This window comes from Gossypium arboreum, chromosome 4 (genome assembly GCF_025698485.1).
Source record: "Gossypium arboreum isolate Shixiya-1 chromosome 4, ASM2569848v2, whole genome shotgun sequence".
Taxonomy (NCBI): Eukaryota; Viridiplantae; Streptophyta; class Magnoliopsida; order Malvales; family Malvaceae; genus Gossypium; species Gossypium arboreum.
Window position 1 is genome coordinate 8,684,415 of NC_069073.1, and position 18,830 is coordinate 8,703,244.

Here is an 18,830-nt window from a genome sequence, read left to right on the forward strand (position 1 = left end):
AATGACAAGTATAATTGTATTGACAAACCCAACTATTGAAATTGTGTGCAAAAATAATTTAATTTTACATTGGGTAAGTTAATTTGTTATTTTTAATAAATGCATATTTAATAAAATAAAGGAATATAATGATACAGAATAAAAATGGTTAGGAAATATGCCAATTAATGGTTAAAAAAAAAAAAGCAACAGAAACTGAGATGAAAGCTAACCATTTGGACGGATCATCAGGAACTTTCCTAAATTGTTTCACTCCTAACGCATCCATTTTGACTGATTCTAAGGGTGGAACTTTCCTAAATAGTTTCACCGGTAAGCCATCCCTTTTTGCTCATTTTAAGATTGAGTTTAGATGAACAGTGCGTTTGCTTGTAGTTAGTGTAAAAATAGTAGTGACACTGAGATTAAATATTATAGCAATATTGTAACGTAAAACAAAAAGTAAACTAAACGCACTGAAATTTATTAATAGTTGATTGACTACTAGTGTAGTTTACCCATTAAAATATTAATAAGTTTACGTTTCGGTCACTTAACTTAAAAATTATAAAATGGTCATTAAATTATTCAAAAATTTTCATTTAAGTCCTAAACTATTCGAAAGTTTTATTTAAGTAATTGGGCTATTTTTTTTTTTGAAAAGTTCAGCTAGTAAGCTCCAAGTGACGATTTAACAATAGGTACGATTTAACAAGTTGATTTGGTACTCAATGTCGTAGATCGAAGAAAAAAATTGTTTGAATTTTGGTTTGCAGACTTGTGACATTCAAATTTGTTTCATGAAAAAAATTGAAATATAAAAGAGAACGAAAAAAAAAAAAGCTTTCAATTGGTGCAAGCGGTGCAAATGAAGAATATTATACAACAACGATTTTAATAGTCTAGTGACTTAAATGAAAACTTTCAAATAATTAAGTGATTGTTTTATAACCTTCTGAAGTTAAGTAACCAAAACATAAACTTATTAATAGTTTAGTGACCTTAGTGTAGTTTGCCCTAATTCAAATATAATTTTGTTTTCCAACTTCTGTTTAGGTTTTACAACCTTAAAACATGTTTTAATGTTATCAGCCCATTAACCAAAGCCCATTTGATATTTGAGAAAATAGATTTGACTTTGAATTCAAAGTCCAAGCCCAACATTATTTGATTTGTTTTCAATTAAATAATATTAAAAAAAACACTGAATTAATTTACTTGTATTTAAAGTTTTACTTGGATAATTGATAAAGCCTTAACTCAATTGATTTCTCCACCAATTACAAGGATGTGAGTTTGAGCGTATTTTTACTGGTGACTAGTAAAAATTCAATAATGGCAAAAATCAACGTTTGTTTATCACAACCCACAAAGAAATTTATAAATTTAAGAGAACATACGTGTAAAGTGAGAGAAAAGAAAGAAAATCAAAATTAAAATGATAAAGAATTTGCAAATTGAAAAGAAAAAAGGTACGCAGAGCGAAAGAAAAGAGAGAAATGAAATAAATAATTCTTACACAAATAATTATTATTTAATATCCACAAAAAATTTATGTAATTAGATAATGTTGTTTAATTACACAAATAATTATTATTTGATTCCACAACTGAAGTTAACAAATCGCGATATTAAAATATCAATTAAGAACATTTATCAACCTCATACTTCTTTTGTATTTTATTGTGATTCTTCAACTGTCGGATGAAGTTCTTCAACTACTACACGATAATTTTTCTGAAATAGCATGACCGTACTTAGCCTAGTTATAGTTTTTATCCTCCTCCTTGTAAAAAAAAAAAAAAAAAATCCTTGTAAGATAATATTTAGTATGGTTGAAACAAATGAAAGGCTTATTTTAAGAATTTCACCCGAAAACTTGAATAGATTGTTATCTAGTACATATAATTTTTCTTTCAACCATAAAATTGTAACTATCTACAAATTGGTCTAATGTTTATGATCTTCAAAAATAGAAGGAAGAATACAGAAAAAAGTGAAAGAGACATCATCGACAACAATAACTCTCACGGGTCATTTGGGGTGCCGGATATTAGATTATATTAAATTACATTTTGTAATAGGATTACAAAAATGTAAAATTACAGGTAAAATGTGATTGGCTTATCCAGTTAAAATGTAAAATTCAAGAGTTCGGTTGACAAAATATAAAATTACCTGAAAATAAATTTTACTATATTATCCTTGTTATAAAAATTTTGTTTTTACAAATTCACTTATATCACATATAATTTTAAATTCATTTATAAATCTATTTTATTTATGTTTTATAAATGTATTTAAAAATAAGACTAAAGATTGGTAAATTCAGTTAAAACCAATAATTGACCTAACTAACTGAATAAATCAATTTTCAAAGGTGAATAAATCAAACCAAATTGACCTACTAATGCTCTCCTTTTATGTTCATATATAATTTTTTTTCCATTTGGTCTTTTACATGTATTGTTCTTGAGAGTTATATATAATTTTCTTGGAGAACTTAATCTGGAAATGAAAAGAAAAAAAAAAATGGTTAGATGCAGAACAAGGAAGACATGCATTAAAAGGTTTCTAAACGAGAGCAGGCATTAGTTAATGAATTGGAGAAACTAAAAGAGAAAGAAAAGTAACTTGTATTAAAAGTGAAAAACGAGGAGGAAAGGGAGAAGACCCTCAAATCTCAAGAGGACTTGGAGATTGAGAAGCAGCAGATGGTTGCTGACAAGGAACAACTTTTGACTGTAAAGGATTATATTGATAAATATAATAAAAAAAAAGGGTAATTGTCTTAAAATTCAGATTACGCCCATAATCTCAGATTACCTAAGAAAGAGGGCGTAATGAGATTAGGGATGGCTGTAATGTGAGATTACGGGATAGCCGGAATGTTGAAATCCAAATGCCGTAATCTTATTCTGGAATGTAGAATTATGACTTTTTAAGAATCTTCCAATACTCAAACTGACCGAGTAACCTAGCTGCAAATTTTTTGATCATGACACATTATGCAAATTATTGATTGCTTTCATCCAAGCCAAAAAGGAGAAAAAACAAGCATAAGCAGAAAATATCATACACCTATAACATATAGATCCAGTAACAACAGTCTTTAACTAAGTACAACTACATGTGCACCTACATAACCATTTCAACTGTATACTAACCAAGAACGCTGTTATCAATAGAGCACTTTATGCTGTGTCTGGGAATTTGATTGCCGTTGGATGAGAAAATCCGTGCTCATCCCGAAAATAAGAATAATAGCAATCATTCACAAGGTGATTGATATATATATAACTAAATAGGAAAAGATGTTGAGGAGCTTTGAAGAAGAAATGCTATAAACTCGGACCTTGGAAAGTCATTGAATTGGAGATTTAATGGTCTTCGGGTAAAGATGTGTTGCGGTATAGGTGCAAACTTTTATTCACAATGATTGCTGAACATGAAACTAATACCATGTCATGTGATGATCTCGTTCACTAGCCAGTCTAAACTAGGATAGGCGAAGTATAAAATGAGAAACGAAGGGAGAGCAAACAGAACAGTAACAAGTACATAGAGAGCCAAGATGGCTGCACTGGCTGGAATTGCATACAGGGTGATCAAGAGAAATATGATCACTAATGGGAACTTGGCTGACAGATGTATGAAGAACGTAAGAGATTTCCAAAGGAAAGAATGTATTCTTTCGAAATCGAAGTCATCGAAAAAACGAGCAGGACTGTGGCTTGATTCTGATGACTCGGAATGATGTGGACTTTGTCCCCTTTCATGGTTACCCCGAGTCACTTGATTTCCTGATGCTAAATTGTTGTTTGATGACCAGTCTGGCTGATGATCTTCACACAAAGGATAACGAGACTTCCGCCTAGTACAATTCATACTCTCAACCATCCAAAGTAGAAAATAGTTCTTCCTAGGGAACGTGAGATTTCCCCTATAAACAAGACGAAAAGACAAGAGATTGCACCATGGGCAGGAGATGAAAAGCGGAAGTTGAACTGGTAGAGTAGGAAATTTCACAGAAGCCCATTGAAGTCCCAGGACGCAGTTTTTGCACAGGGTATGACCACACCATAAAACATAGGGCACATTTTCTACGATGTTGAAGGACTCACAACATATCGGGCACTCTAAACCCTCATCCCTGCTAATGACAGAAGAGCTTTCATTGTCTGAACACTCTAATGTAGTGTGAGTTCGCTTTAGAGAATCGTTTTTACACCCAACAGTTCTGGCAATGCGGTTAGATGCAAAACTCCACATGCTGATAGGATGAACACAGATGATTACATAGACAACATCATTCTTGTAGCAGACACAGAACCTAAATAATTACAACATGTCATATAAAACAGCGCAGTTACCAAAAGACAACCTAGGCACTTGAGGCAGACATACTTCAGGAAGTATTTCCATGTTAATGGTATGCAGCTAATGTTTGTTTACCAACCTAGCAGTCCATTTTGAATTAACCCTACCATTAATACACGTGTATATTACACACTAAAAGTCAAAAGGGAGAAGAGTAATAAGATTTTCTCATGTATATATTACACACTAAAACCATGTCGGATATATGCTTATATCAAAACACTCACACAGAGTAACATAGAAGAAGATTACTTGACATAAATAGAATGTCCTAAAAACCCTCTGATTGATGCAAACTTACCTCTTTTCAACTTTCAAGCTATTGATACTAGGTTTATGAAAATTTCTCTTGACAGACGATTTGATTTCAATTTCAACATATTCCAAGCCAAGACAAGCTAAAATAAGTTATCAAACAATTTCATTGCATATGAATGTTATAAATAGACACCCTATCCTTAAGAATAACAAAGCATCTTAAATTAGAAAATTTCATTCTAAAACTGCTATTGACAATTTATATATAAAATAGCCAAAATCACCTAGAAGTTGAATCACTAGTAGATATAAGGAAGAAAATGAAAGTAACCAGAAAAGAAAGCACTAACATAAACCCCAGAAAGAAACAAAAATTGAAACGAAAAGAAAAGGTCAACAATTCGGAAACAAACCAGCAATGAACTGAAACAAAACTTAACCAATTAAAGGGTATGATCTTTACAATTAAAAGCATCTTACAGAATTTTGGGAAGAAGAAGACGAAGAGCTCTCCTTGTCTCTTTTCTATACGCTTTTAACTGTATTTCCCCCGACTCTGGGATTTTTTGATTTGTCTGCTGAAATTGAAAAAAAAAAAGGATCAAGAATCAAGCATGGTGGTCATGGGAACAAATTTAATATTTAAAGATTAAAATATATTTTTAATTAAAGTTTTTAAAATAGGATTGATGGCGAAATTAATTAAGTTATTGGTGTATACGATTGGATTAAAGAAATTATTAAAAAATATAAAATATATTTAAAAATAAAACCCAATTTAATGTGTTTTTAAGCATGGTTGAATTGATTTCTACGAGTTCCTAGATTAACTAATTTGATGTCCAGGATCGATGCTTAGTCTAATTGATCAATTCAATTCAAACAAATATATGAAATTTAATTTTTCTATTTTTATATTTAAAAATTACTTTCAATATATATATATAACCATTATAAAAATAAAAATATTAACAATAAAAATTATTTAAATGAAAAATTAATAATATTAACTATTTAAATTAATTAATAATATTATAAAAATATAATAACCATTAGAAAATAAAGTATAAAGGTTAAATCTTAAATTTAAACATTTTAGAAAGATAAAATTGAAATTAATCATTCCTGTAAAGTGAATAAAAGGGAAGAAACATGATATGTGTGCGTCAAGTGTCAACATATAGATACATAAATTTCGAGCATATTCTAGAGACTAAAACTAAAATTATAAAACTACTTCTATATATAATGTAAAATAATTTTAATATTGCAACACTAAAAGTAAATTTTTAAAAAATATATTTTAAGTTTAAAATTTACTATATATTTGTGGCACTTTTATTTATACTTTGTATTCCTATAATTTATTTAACTTAATTCTTGATTGAATTATAATTAATTTTAGTTTTATATTTTTAATGTATGTTTAAATATATCCATGCAGATTTCAATCTATCAATATTTAGAGCGTATATTATTTAAGCTAATATCAAATGAAAATAAATTTATATATGCATAATATTGTATTCATATGAAAATTATTGAACAAAAATAAAAGTGAATTATAATAACAAGATAAAAACCTGAACGACTAACGTGACTAGTGCCACTTGAACCTAGGCCACTTTTAGATTGGTATTAAATTTCAGTATTAGTTGACCCATATTTTGATATTTGAAAACTACGTTTGATATAAACAATTCTAGAGCAATCAAGAGATAAATTGATAGACAAATTGAAAATAGATATATAAATAAGAACCAAATTTATGGTGTATCCATACGTTATATTAGTAATTCATGTTATATAAACTGAGATATTTTTATATTTTTAGTTGTTAAAAATCGAGTCTAAAGTTACACTTTAAACATAATACGTATATATTGTTTTCAATTAGACTTTTATCTTTTAATTTTATTGAGATCTCAAATACTTAAAAAGTTTATCAATTCACGAAGTACAAACTCTTTATCGAATGCTTGAAAAAACTTGAATCCATACCGCCACTTGAACTACATCATTCTCAACCCAAAACATATTTAATCAATTTATTTACTTTTCCTATTAAAAAATTATTATTTAAGATTGAAATGTTATTTGATAAAAAAGAGTCCGCTACCCTAGCACGAAATAGTCTGCCTCTCTGGTATGTTCTTAGGTTTCTTAGTTTCTTTTGTTAATAGTCAAGTTTGGCGGCGACAGTCTATCAAACCTCTTTTCTTTCTTCAGAATAGTCTTTTTGTCTCTTTTGCTCATAGTCAACTTGGGCGGCGTGTAACACCCCCTACTCGTATCCGTCGCCGGAATAGAGTACGAGGCATTATCGAGGAGTACGAAACACTTACAGATAATTTAAATATATTTTCATAACAACTTGTCTCGATTTCATACTATTTCATATTTAAGCTTTACTCATCAAAGTATTTGAAATATCATCTTTATGCAAATAGCACACATGAGGTGCATAATTCCATAATTATGAATCAACACATTTATCAAACATATTCCATATTCATATATCAATGTCTCATGTCTCATGTTTCCATATATCAATAATCGTCATTTTTCTTGTTTTTTAGATAAATATGTGTAACCATTCATAAGCATGCAATTCACTATTTCTTCCTGTCAATCACAATTTAAAATGTCAAATTCATGTGAATGAGCTCAACCTCATTAACTGTTTAAATTCAGTCACTTTGATTCACATACTCATAATTTACTAACATAACCTGTCAAACACAATCTCTGAATAATGAAATCACATAATTGAGCTCAATTTCAATGTTCACTAAAATCTGTCATATAAATTCAAATAATAATTACCAAAACTTTGTCAAATTGGAGAACGTCTTACATTCATTGGTCTGCACCTGTATGCACTGAATTTCACTGATAATCACTGATGCTATAACATAACTATGGTTTTTTCACTGAAATGCCATAGCCCGGCTATGGTCTTACACGAAAATCACTTGTCACTTGTAGCCGAAGCTACAACTATTCACTGATCAGGTAGCCGGAACTACCACTTCTCACTGATCAAATTACTTACTATCAAATTAAGAAATGTCTTACGAAATTGAGTACGTCGATGTTGCTCAGTGCCACGATTCACAACTCAATATAGTTTTCCTCATTGAAATACCATACTTACATTTCACAACTCGGTATGGGAAATGCCATACCTATGTTTCTTAACTCAGTATGGATAATACCATACCTACGTTTCACAACTCAGTATGGTTTATACCATAGCTACGTTTCACAACTCAGTATGGATGATACCATACCTACATTTCACATTTCAGTATGGTTTATACCATACTTATGTTTCACAACTCGGTATGGATGATACCATACTTACATTTCAAAACTCGGTATGGATGATACCATACCTACGTTTCACAACTCGGTATGGATGATACCATACCTACGTTTCACAACTCAATATGGTTAATACCATACCAACATTTCACATTTTGCCATGGACCAACCACGGTATTTTCCGTCAATTCATCTTGTCACTAAACTGAAGTGCTCAATTTGATCATTTATTTAATTTTCATGCTTTTACATTATTCACGATTTTATCATCAATACATATGAAATAACACATTATGAAATTCATAAAATTAACAAATGGTCACTAAAATTTAGTTATATAAACTCACAAGTTTGGTTTTTGTATTATAACGATAATCATAATTTCATAATAAATATTCCAAATAAAACATTATATCATTTCTAATTCAACATTTATCGATTATAATCGGGTATGTGATCAATTTATACACAAGTCATTCATATATATATGTATATTTTCCTCCTCCTCCTCTCCATCCACATCCTTAGTATAAATAACACACACTTGTAAGTAACATTATAACACCCCTCACCCGTATTCGACGCTAGGATAGGGTTCGTGGTGCTACCTGACTTAAACTCAACCAATTGTATAAAATTGGGCCGTGAAATTTCAAACAATTTAAAAACTTCTCCTTTCACAAGCAACTATCTCGTATATGGGCTTACGAGGCCCAATCATAAATCCAGGGTTGTTTGCAACCTAACCGAGACCTCATGAAAACTTAGAAAATTTTTATGCATCAAGACTCCACACGCCCGTGTGGGTATAGATCCACACGCCCGTGTGGGTATAGAACACACGACCGTGTGCCAGGGACACGCCCGTGTCCTGAACCCGTGTCTGAAATCATAAGCATTCTGCCAAAACCATACGGCCCTCGAACACACCCGTGCCTTATAACCGTGTCCTTCACACAGCCGATACACACGGCGGTGTCTCTTGTCCGTGTGCTATAGACATGCATACTGACTTTATGACACGGCCTGAGTCCACACCCGTGTGGCCTACCCGTGTGCTAAAATGACTTTAAAAATTAAGTGCAGGGGACGCACGGCTATAACACACGCCCATGGGTGTGAGCAGTGTGTTACACACGGCCTAGACATAAGCCCGTGTGTCTTACCCGTGTGGACAAACTAGGCTTTTTCCCAAGCCTTTTTGTCACCCATTTTGCATAACCTATACAAGATCATTTCAACATATAAATCTCATCATAATGGGCACTAATTCATCCATAGAAAGAACATTATATGCATTCATCAAAATGAATAATAGCCATTATTCCAGGCTTGATTACAAAATGAAGGGCCTTTGACTTAAGCCAAAATACATGAACCATTCTCTTAATACAACATCTAGTCTAGCCCTATACATGCCACCATAAAAAATATAAATCCAACTATACCAGGTATTGCGGCCGATAGTGTGATCGATATCTTTGACTTTAAGGGATCTTTAAGTTAGCTTGATAACACTGAAAGAAGAGGGAAATGAAAGAGGGTAAGCTTAAAGCTTAGTAAGTTACATATAAGTAAATATACAACAACAATCTCACCATTAATCATCATACTTATAGCTCAAAGGTAAACATAATTTAACTTACTCATTATCATCTACTCAAGTCACATTCTCTAAATTAAGCTTGTTACTCATGTTTACCATATAGGTACCTGTACCACTCACAACATGATTATTCTTTCTTTATCAAAATTGATCTATAACTCTCATCATTCAAACGTTTGGAATACTACTGGATATTCTATGAGCCTTCAACATGGGATATATTGACGATGCCATGTCCCAGACATGGTCTTACACTGGCTCTCATATACGCGTGCTAATGCATGTCCCAGACATGTCTTACACTAGCACATCTCTTAGTCGATGCGTGTCCCAGATACGTCTTACACTGGCTATCTCTGTCGAGGCCGATGCATGTCCCAAACATGTCTTACACTGGCACTCATCTCTGTACCGATGCCATGTCCCAGACATTGTCTTACACTGACTATCATAGTATGGTTGATGCATGTCCCAGACATGTCTTACACTAGTCCTCGTCTGGATGCCGATGCCATGTCCCAGACATGGTCTTACACTGGCTATCATAATGTGGCCGATGCATGTCCCAGACATGTCTTACACTGGCGTACAAATCGCCCAAATGTCTTGGTACGAATATCTAGTTCGTATCCTAATGTTTCAACAGGATATTTCTATTATCTCAAATATTACTTGACATTCTCAATTCATAACTTGAAAACTCATACAATATCAATTCAATGGTGATATGAATACAAGTATTAACAGTGTAGTTGTATCATTTACATACAACTTACCTCGGTTCACAAAAAGTACTCGACTATTCGGTTTAGTCGGTTTGCTTGACCTTCCCTCGATCTAGGTTCGGATTTGGTAATTCTTGATCTATAATGACAATATGCACTCATTTAGTCACTAATTAGGATTAATAAATCATAAATTTACATCTTTGGTAAAATGACCATTTTGCCCCTAGACTTTGGCAAAATGACCATTTTACCCCTATGCCCAAAAATTGATTTTCATCGAATTTCATTGTATCTTAGGCCTAATCGAACTATTTTTACTATTATAGCAACTTCAAATTATCACTATTTCACATACTTATCAACTATTTTACAACTTATGCAAAATAGTACCTTTAGGTGTTTTCATGTTAACACCTTTTAGAAAAGTTGTTTATAACACAACTAGGACTCATATTCCTCCATAAAAACTCAATAAACATCACAAATCCTTTCATGGAAACACTCTAAACTCTTGACCATTTTGCAAGATATCACCCTCATTTGAAAACTCATGCTTCAAGGGTCTCAAAAATACAAAAATCATCAACGAAGGGTGTGGGAATCACATACTTGTAAGGGCTTTTAGTTGTTGAAAATTTTCAGCCTTCAAAACTCCATTTTTGCTGATATTTTCGGTGGAGAAGAGAGATGGAGAAGAAAGAAATGATAGCTAGGCTTTTAGGCATTATTTTATCACTAAATCATGACATCATCCACCTAACCCTTTGACTATTTGCTTAAAACCCATCACACGGTAGGCCAAAACTAATAAAAATGATGTAATTGCCCTTTAAAAGCCCTCAATTTAAGTTCTTTAGCTATTTAACTCATTTGGGTACTAAAATGAAACTTTTGCCTTTTATGCAATTTAGTCCTTTTTCGAAATTGGGCTAGAAAACATTAAAATTAGCTCACCAAATTTTTCATGCACTAATAAAATCATACTATAACCTCATAAAAATAATAAAATAATACTTTTATAGCTTAATATTTGTGGTCCTGAGACCGCTGTTTCGACTAGGCCCTAAATCGGGCTGTTACAAACATTATCCATAATTTTCACTATTTACTTATGTGAATATTCATGCTATCCATCCATGTCATAGTTATTAAATTATTTTTATCTTTAGCTAAAGAACTCCAAATTAAGATCCAATAATTTTTGCTGAAACTAGACTCTCGTATCTTCTTACCATAAAATTTTCATGATTTTTGGTTTAACCAATAAGTACATTTTATTCTTTAAAGTTACCCCTATTTTGCTGTCTGACAGTTCCTACCCTTCTTCACTAAAAATTAATTATCTCCTTGTACAGGTTTCAAATAATGTTTTTGTTTGTTTATCTTGAAAATAGACTTATTCAGGATTCTAAAAATATAAATTTAAGCCCATAACTATTTTTCTCAAAATTTTTATGATTTTCCAAAGTTAGAATAGGGGAACCCAAAATCATTCTGACCTTATCTCACAAAATTTATTATATCTCATGATTTACAATCCATTGCATACACCGTTTCTTCTATGAGAAACTAGACTCAATAAGCTTTAATTCCATATTTTGTTCATCTTCTAATTCAATTTATACAATTTATGGTGATTTTTCAAAGTTAGCATATTACTACTGTCTAAAACTGTTTTAGTGCAAGATGTTTATTACTATTTTTCCCTAAGCTTTTAATAAATAATAATTTCGTCCCTACTCAATTAGCCTCTCAATTGAGCTGATTTTTCTCAATTAACACTTTATTCTATCACTTTAAACTGCTTTATAACCTTTGGGAATTATAATTTTAGCACTAGACTTTAATTCCAAACATTTTCACAATTAGGTCCTAAAAATCAATTTCTATTGAAATTACCTAATAAAATCATCTCATAAACAAATTAAAGCTTAAATTTCATGCTACTTCATCATGAACTTACAACGCTCAACCATGATGACTTTCAATTTCATCCATGAAATCAAAAACTAATGAATTTAATAGTAGGACCTAGTTGTAAAAGTCTTAAAAACACAAAAATTATAAGAAAAAGACAAGGATTAACTCACTTGGTGCAAAAATTATGGAATACCAGCTTAAATAACCCCTCCTATGGTGTTTTGGCTGATGAGAATGAAGAAAAATGAAGAGAATTCTAGATATTTCAATTTGGTCCCATTTTTATTTAGCTAATTTTGACAATTTTTCAATTTTGCCCTTCTTTCACCCTTTTCCTGATTTTTCTCAGCTATTGCCGCCCAAAATATCTCCTTTGGGCTTATTTGAACTTTAGATCATTCCTCATTTGACAATTAAGCTATTTAATCCTTTTAACAACTTTTACACCTTTTTCAATTTTAGTCCTTTTTATTTAATTAACCGCCCAAAAGTCAAAATTTTCTGACGAAATTTTAATACTACCTCACTAACACTCCATAAATATTTCTAAAAATATTTATGGCTTGGTTTATGAATTCGAGGCCTCGATACCTCATTCTCGACCCAATTTACCTAATTAATTCTTTTAAATCACTAAATTCACTAATTCAAAAATACTTCTATATTCACATTTGACTCATAGGTATTAATTTATTAAATTTTTGACTCACTCGTCAAATTTAGTGATCTCAAATCTCTATTCCCGACACCACTGAAAATTAGGCTGTTATACGGCGGCAATCTACCAAATATCTCTTCACTTTCTAGGATAATACGTACTACGGGGCTTTCTCATTGGCCTGCAATCATGGAAAAAAAAATTTACTGAGTTAACACTTGATGAAGAAGAAGTCGTTATACAGGCATAAGTTGAGCCGAATCTAGAAAAGGATGATAATTTTTTTCGGCTGGTGAGCTATTTTTTAACAGGAAGTGATATTCACTTCCCGGTAATGAAAAGTACTATGAAGAACCTTTGGCATCTAGTCTGAGGAGTTCAGATTCGAGATTTAGGAGAAAGACGATTTCTATTTCAATTTTTTCACACTATGGATATGGACAGAGTTTTGAAGGGTTCTCCATGGACATTTAACAATCACTTGTTGATTTTACAAGCGTTGCAGTGGAGAGAAGATCCATTAAAAATCCCTTTAATTTTTTCTCCTTTTTGGGTACAGATCTATGATATTCCAATGGGGTTTTTCTCTGAAAGTTTGGCACAACAATTAGGTAATTTTTTGGGTAAGTTTTTGGAATACGATAGCTCAAATCTGGAGAGAGGGAATAGGAATTTCATAAGAATTCGGGTTCAATTGGATGTCTATCATACGTTAAAGAGGAAAAAACATATTATGTTTGCTAGGAACTGTTCATACGTCAAATTTAAATATGACAAGATGACTTTTTTCTGTTTTTATTGTGGTCGGTTAGGTCACAATGATTCTTTTTATGAGGCAAAGATGGCGTTAGGGGTGGAAGTGTCAGTAATGGGCTGGGATTTGTCTTTACGAGCGCAATTCAATAAAGCTTTGGCAATGAAAAACATTTGGTTACGCAAATATGGAGAAGAAGATTCAGGTGAAGTCTTAATAGAGAACGCAAGTCAGAATACAAGCCATGGGGAATAAGGCGAAAGCTGGAAATTGGAGCAACCATTGATCTTGTTTTGGAGATTAATTTAGAAGGTAATTTGCCCTCTTCCTCTCAATAGAGGGAAAATATATTGGCTAACCAGGCCCATCCTGCAATGGAGCATGATTTGGAAAAAAGGGTGACAATTGGAAAGGACATAAAAAAAAGACTTAAGGGGGAAAATGAAGATTCAATATTTAGAGAGGATAGCGACACTGCAACAGCAAGGAGTAGAAGAATGTTGGACAATACACTTTTATCATCAGCGGCTACCAAAAGGCAAGCCGACCGGTCATAATGAAGATTTTAAGTTGGAACGATTGTGGTTTGGGGAATCCGCGAACAATTCAAAGACTTTGGCATACAATGAAGAAATATAATCCCTAAGTGGTATTCTTTATGGAGACAAAGATAAACAAGATTCAGATGGAACGAGTGCGAAGAAAATGTGGTTTTGCCAATGGTAAATTTTTCAAAAAGTTATATTGATGTACTTATTGAAGATTCTGATGATGGAAATAAATGAAGATTTATAGGTTTTTATGGTTCCTTATATGTATAAGATTGGGTTGAATCATGAAATTTATTAAAAAATGTATGCAATAACGAGGATCTTCCTTGGATTGTTTGTGAGGATTTTAATGAAATCATGTACAGCTTTGAAAAGAAGGGAGGAGTGCCTAGAGATGAAAGATGAATGGAAGCATTTCGAAATGTCCTAGAAGATTGCCATCTGATGGATTTGGGCTATTCTGGCAATTGGTTCACATTCGAGAAAGGTAATTTACCAGAAACAAATATTCAAGAGTGTTTAGACAGAGGAGTGGCTAATGAGAACTAGATGTCTATGTTCCCAGAAGCGTCTATTCAACATTTGGTGTATTCAGTTTCTAATCATTGTTCTATTCTAATTACCACAAAAAAATAAGACGATAGGAAGAACTGTAAAACTTTTAAATTTGAGGCGTGGTGGGTCTTGGAGGAGTCATTTGAAACTAAAGTTAAATCCCTTTGGGACAGGGCATTAAGAGATTTATTGCAGAAGCTGGATTGTCTAAAAATAGGCTTGGAGAGATGGGCTTTGAACATATGCCAGTCCAGAAAATGGAACAAAGAAGTTTTATCCTCAAAGCTATCTGGGTTGATGAAAGCTGAAAGAAGTGATAATAATTTAGTAGAGCTGATTGACGCAAAGTTGCAGTTGAATTTTGAGATTGAGAATAATGAAAGGCACTGGGAGCAAAGAGCTAAAATTAATTGGCTGATATTTGGGGATAGGAATACAACCTTTTTTCAAAGTCAAGCAACACAAAGGCGAAGAAAAAATTGTATTCAGAAGCTGTAGAACATAGATGGCAGAGAAACAGATGATATCCAAGAAATGGCAGCAATTGCTAGGTCCTATTTCCAAGATTTATTTGAGGCTGGGGAAAGAGACATTATGAACATCTTTTATCGGAAATTGGGCGTTGTATTTCCGATAAGGATAATCACAGGCTCACGGCTCAATATACAAAGGAAGAAATTTGAGAGGCGCTCTTTGGAATGGGGCCTACAAAAGCACCAGGTGAAGATGGATTTCCGGCCTTATTTTTTCAGAAATACTGGTACATCATTGGGGAAGAGGTTGCACTTTTCTATCTTCAATTTCTTAACGGAGATATGGAGTTTAGTCCAATAAATACGACTCTCATTGTTCTTATTCCTAAAAAAGCCAACCCGACTAATCTTACTCACTTTCGTCCCATTAGCTTATGCAATGTTATTTATTAAATAATAGCAAAGACTATCGCTAATAGATTTCGAGAAGTCTTGGAAAAATGTATTGATGATGCACAAAGTGCTTTTGTGCCAGGACGATTAATTTCAGAAAATGATTTGCTGGCGTACGTAAAATAGAAAAAAATTGGGAAAAAGGGACAGATGGCGGTTAAACTTGATATGAGTAAAGCATATGATAGAGTAGAATGAAATTTTGTACAGGAGATGATGACGAAAATGAGTTTTAATTCTACGTGGATTAATTCCATTATGAAGTGCGTCTCTACTGTCTCTTACTCGGTGGTTTTTAATGGTCAAGTTGGGAAATTTTCAGCCAAAAAGGGTTTTATGGCAAGGAGATCCTTTAAGTCTATTTTTGTTTCTGATCTGTGGAGAAGGCTTATCTTGTCTTATGAGACTTGCACTTCAAGAAGGTCATTTAAAAGGGATTAAAGCTAGTAGAATGGGGCCATGAGTATCAGATCTTTTATTTGCAGATGACTGCATTTTGTTTGGATAAGCTACAGAGAGGGAGGCCTATCTTTTGAAGAAAATTTTACGTAAGTATGAAGCCTGTTCGAGGCAGTACGTCAATTTTGATAAGTCGACTGTTTTCTTTAGCACTAACGCACAAGAGGAAGACAAACAATCGGTTACTCGCATACTAGGAGTCTGAAGCGCAAATGATCCAGAACGTTACCTTGGTCTACCTAATATAGTGGGTAGAAAGAAGAAAGAATCGTTTCAAAATTTGAAAGATAAACTAAAGAAGCAAATTGAGAATTGAAGTATCCGTCATCTCTCTCAAGGTGGGAAAGAAGTTTTTATTAAAACAATTCTTCAGGTTATACCGACATATACAATGACTTGTTTTTTACTATCAAAATCTTTGTGTGCTAAACTTGAGGGTATTATTGCGAAGTTTTGGTGGTAAAAGGATCGAGGCAAGAGGGGCATTCATTGGTGTACTTGGAAGGACCTTTACAGCAAAAGACATGGGTGGTTTGGGATTTCGTGATCTTAGTCGGTTTAATATTGCTTTATTAGCCAAGCAAGGTAGGTGCCTTATTAATTTTCCAAATTCTTTATTAGCTCAGGTTTTAAAAGCCAAATACTTCCCAAATTCAGACTTTCTTAATACACAATTAGAAAATTTACCTTCACTTACCTGGAAGAGCATTTGGGCAGCAAAAGGGTTACTGAAAGATGGCTTATGCTGGCGTGTTGGTAGGAGAGACTAAATTTCTATCTGGAGCGATCGGTGGGTACCGGGAGTTGATATCGGTGGAACTAATGTCGATCCCAACAACACCGAAGCAGAGTTAGTTTCAGACTTAATTGATGTTTCAACAAGAAAATGGAAGAGGGATCTTATAGCTACTACCTTTTGAGCGGACATAGTACAAAAAATTCTGCAAATTCCTTTGGCAAAAGAAGCACATGATGACTTTAAAGTCTAGCCAGAAGAACATTCCGGCGAATTTTTAGTCCGAAGTGCCTATAAACTATTACAAGAGGCTAGTATGGATCCTAGTTCTTATTTATTACAGGCTGAAACAAAAAATTTCTATAAAAAGCTATGGAATTTACATCTCCCATAAAAAATTACTATTACTATATGGCGAATCTTATGGAATTTTATTCCTACTCTATCGAATCTCAGACTCAAGAGAGTGGTTGCAAACAGCTTCTGTCCTCGCTGTCATAATGCGGAAGAAGATGGTATCCATGTTTTTCTACAATGCCCTACAATTACAGAGACATGGCAACTTCTTAATTTTTCATGGGTTATTAATACTAATATTCAAGATATGTGGGAATGGCTGACCTGGGTCTTCACTATCAGTAGCAGCAAACAATGTCGTCTATTATGTTGTACCGTTTGGATAATCTGGAACTCAATTAACCAGTTCGTCCATGAGTGAAAAATAACAACAGGAAGGGAGTTGTCAAACTAAATCCAAAGCTATATAGCAGAGATTGACGGGTTGGAAGAAAAGGCACTTACCTTAGTTGTTGGTCGTGGACAGAGACAGGGAGAGAGAAGCGAGAGAGTAGCTATCTATTTTGATATAGCCTTTGATGGTGAATCTTCTAGATCGGCTTAGGGAATGGTGATGTGGGGGATGACAGGTGAACTCTTAGTTTTGAAGACGACCTTTCATCTCGAAATATCGTCTCCGTTCATGGCTGAGGCATATGCAAGTTTACAAGAAGTGAAGTTAGGAATTTTTTTAGGGTTTCAAATAGTAGACATTGTAGGAGATTCAAAATCGGTCATAAAGAAATGTAAATCAGCAACGACAGACAAATCCGTACTAAGGGCGATTATCAAAGACATTTACAGCAAAAAACCTTTTTTTCAAGAAATCAACTTCCAGTTTGTTCAAAGATCTGGAAATGGCTTTGCTTATAATCTGGTAAGAGAAGCATTAAGGAAGCAAGAAGAAAAGTACCTAGAGAGAGCAAATCTCGTTCATCTCTAACACGACCGAGAAGGGAGAAGGCCAAGGCAACCGGATTGAGAAATCTCCAAAGAAGATATGAAAAGATAAGGGTAGCAGCAATGAAAGATTTTCTTGGAACTTGCTATCGGTTGGTAAGCTGGTATAGAGATTTGAAAAGACAAAAAGTTAGTGGCTACTAGCTGTTTTGATAGTGACTGGGTTAGGTTCCCAATTTTTTATTTCGTTTATTCTTTATGTTTTTTGTTTCTCTTGGGCCTTTTATGTTTTTTTGGGTTGTTTCTTCTTATATTTGTTTTCTTTATTCGGGCCTTAATCTCATAGTTGTAAAGGAGTTTTTAATTTTGTTTATTTGTTTAGTTTTCAATAAAATCCAATCGCATTTTTCAAAAAAAATTATTTACTTTTTTTGGTAAATAGTGAAAATAGTTATTTTAGAAAAATTAATTTTCAACTATTAAAAGAAGTCAATATTTTAACAACTAATCTTTCATTAAGGGCAAAATTGATATTCTATAGAATAACATTTATGTTTCACTTGTTTAGAAGTTTAACTAAATAAAATAATATATGTTTATTATATGATTAGCAATCTACTTACCAAATGACGAACTATTTATTCATCATATTTATACATTATTATTTTTTTGAACTTATAATATAAGTTCTTTTTTTAAGCAGTCTGCACGTTGATCCAGGTTGGATTTGCGCATTCTCCCCTTTAAGGGGTTATTT

General features: G+C 32.8%; 1 protein-coding gene and 1 long non-coding RNA gene across 11 annotated transcripts; both read right to left on the bottom strand.

The window, feature by feature from the left end:
* Window positions 1–1,479: 1,479 nt before the first annotated feature.
* On the bottom strand, window positions 1,480–5,468 carry LOC108458407 (uncharacterized). 3 transcript variants are annotated; one of them, XR_001867290.2, is made up of 2 exons: window positions 5,098–5,468; window positions 1,480–1,765 (listed from the first exon to the last, which is right to left on the bottom strand). XR_001867290.2 is itself a non-coding variant. In XM_017757794.2 (2 exons), exon 2 carries the CDS (start codon window positions 4,249–4,251, stop codon window positions 3,445–3,447), a length of 807 nt encoding a protein of 268 aa, XP_017613283.1. In that variant the 5' UTR covers window position 4,252; window positions 5,098–5,468; the 3' UTR covers window positions 3,042–3,444. The 3 variants fall into 3 exon arrangements, 2 of the variants coding, with proteins under 2 accessions (XP_017613283.1, XP_017613280.1); XM_017757794.2 differs by lacking the exon at window positions 1,480–1,765 and adding an exon at window positions 3,042–4,252; XM_017757791.2 differs by lacking the exon at window positions 1,480–1,765 and adding an exon at window positions 3,042–4,312.
* A 3,746-nt stretch (window positions 5,469–9,214) lies between these two features.
* LOC108457991 (uncharacterized) lies at window positions 9,215–18,323 on the bottom strand. 8 transcript variants are annotated; one of them, XR_008281581.1, is made up of 8 exons: window positions 18,087–18,323; window positions 17,639–17,820; window positions 17,459–17,521; window positions 17,015–17,376; window positions 16,799–16,920; window positions 10,888–13,037; window positions 10,327–10,414; window positions 9,215–9,461 (listed from the first exon to the last, which is right to left on the bottom strand). It is a non-coding gene; the product is annotated as an uncharacterized LOC108457991 (long non-coding RNA). The 8 variants fall into 8 exon arrangements; XR_008281582.1 differs by having other exon boundaries at window positions 16,789–16,920; XR_008281583.1 differs by having other exon boundaries at window positions 12,909–13,037; window positions 16,789–16,920; window positions 18,087–18,311.
* Between the last annotated feature and the right edge of the window lie 507 nt (window positions 18,324–18,830).

Excerpts from the sequence above, each read along its gene's own strand:
- LOC108458407 (XM_017757794.2), bottom strand. The coding sequence starts at position 4,251 with ATGTGGAGTTTTGCATCTAACCGCATTGCCAGAACTGTTGGGTGTAAA.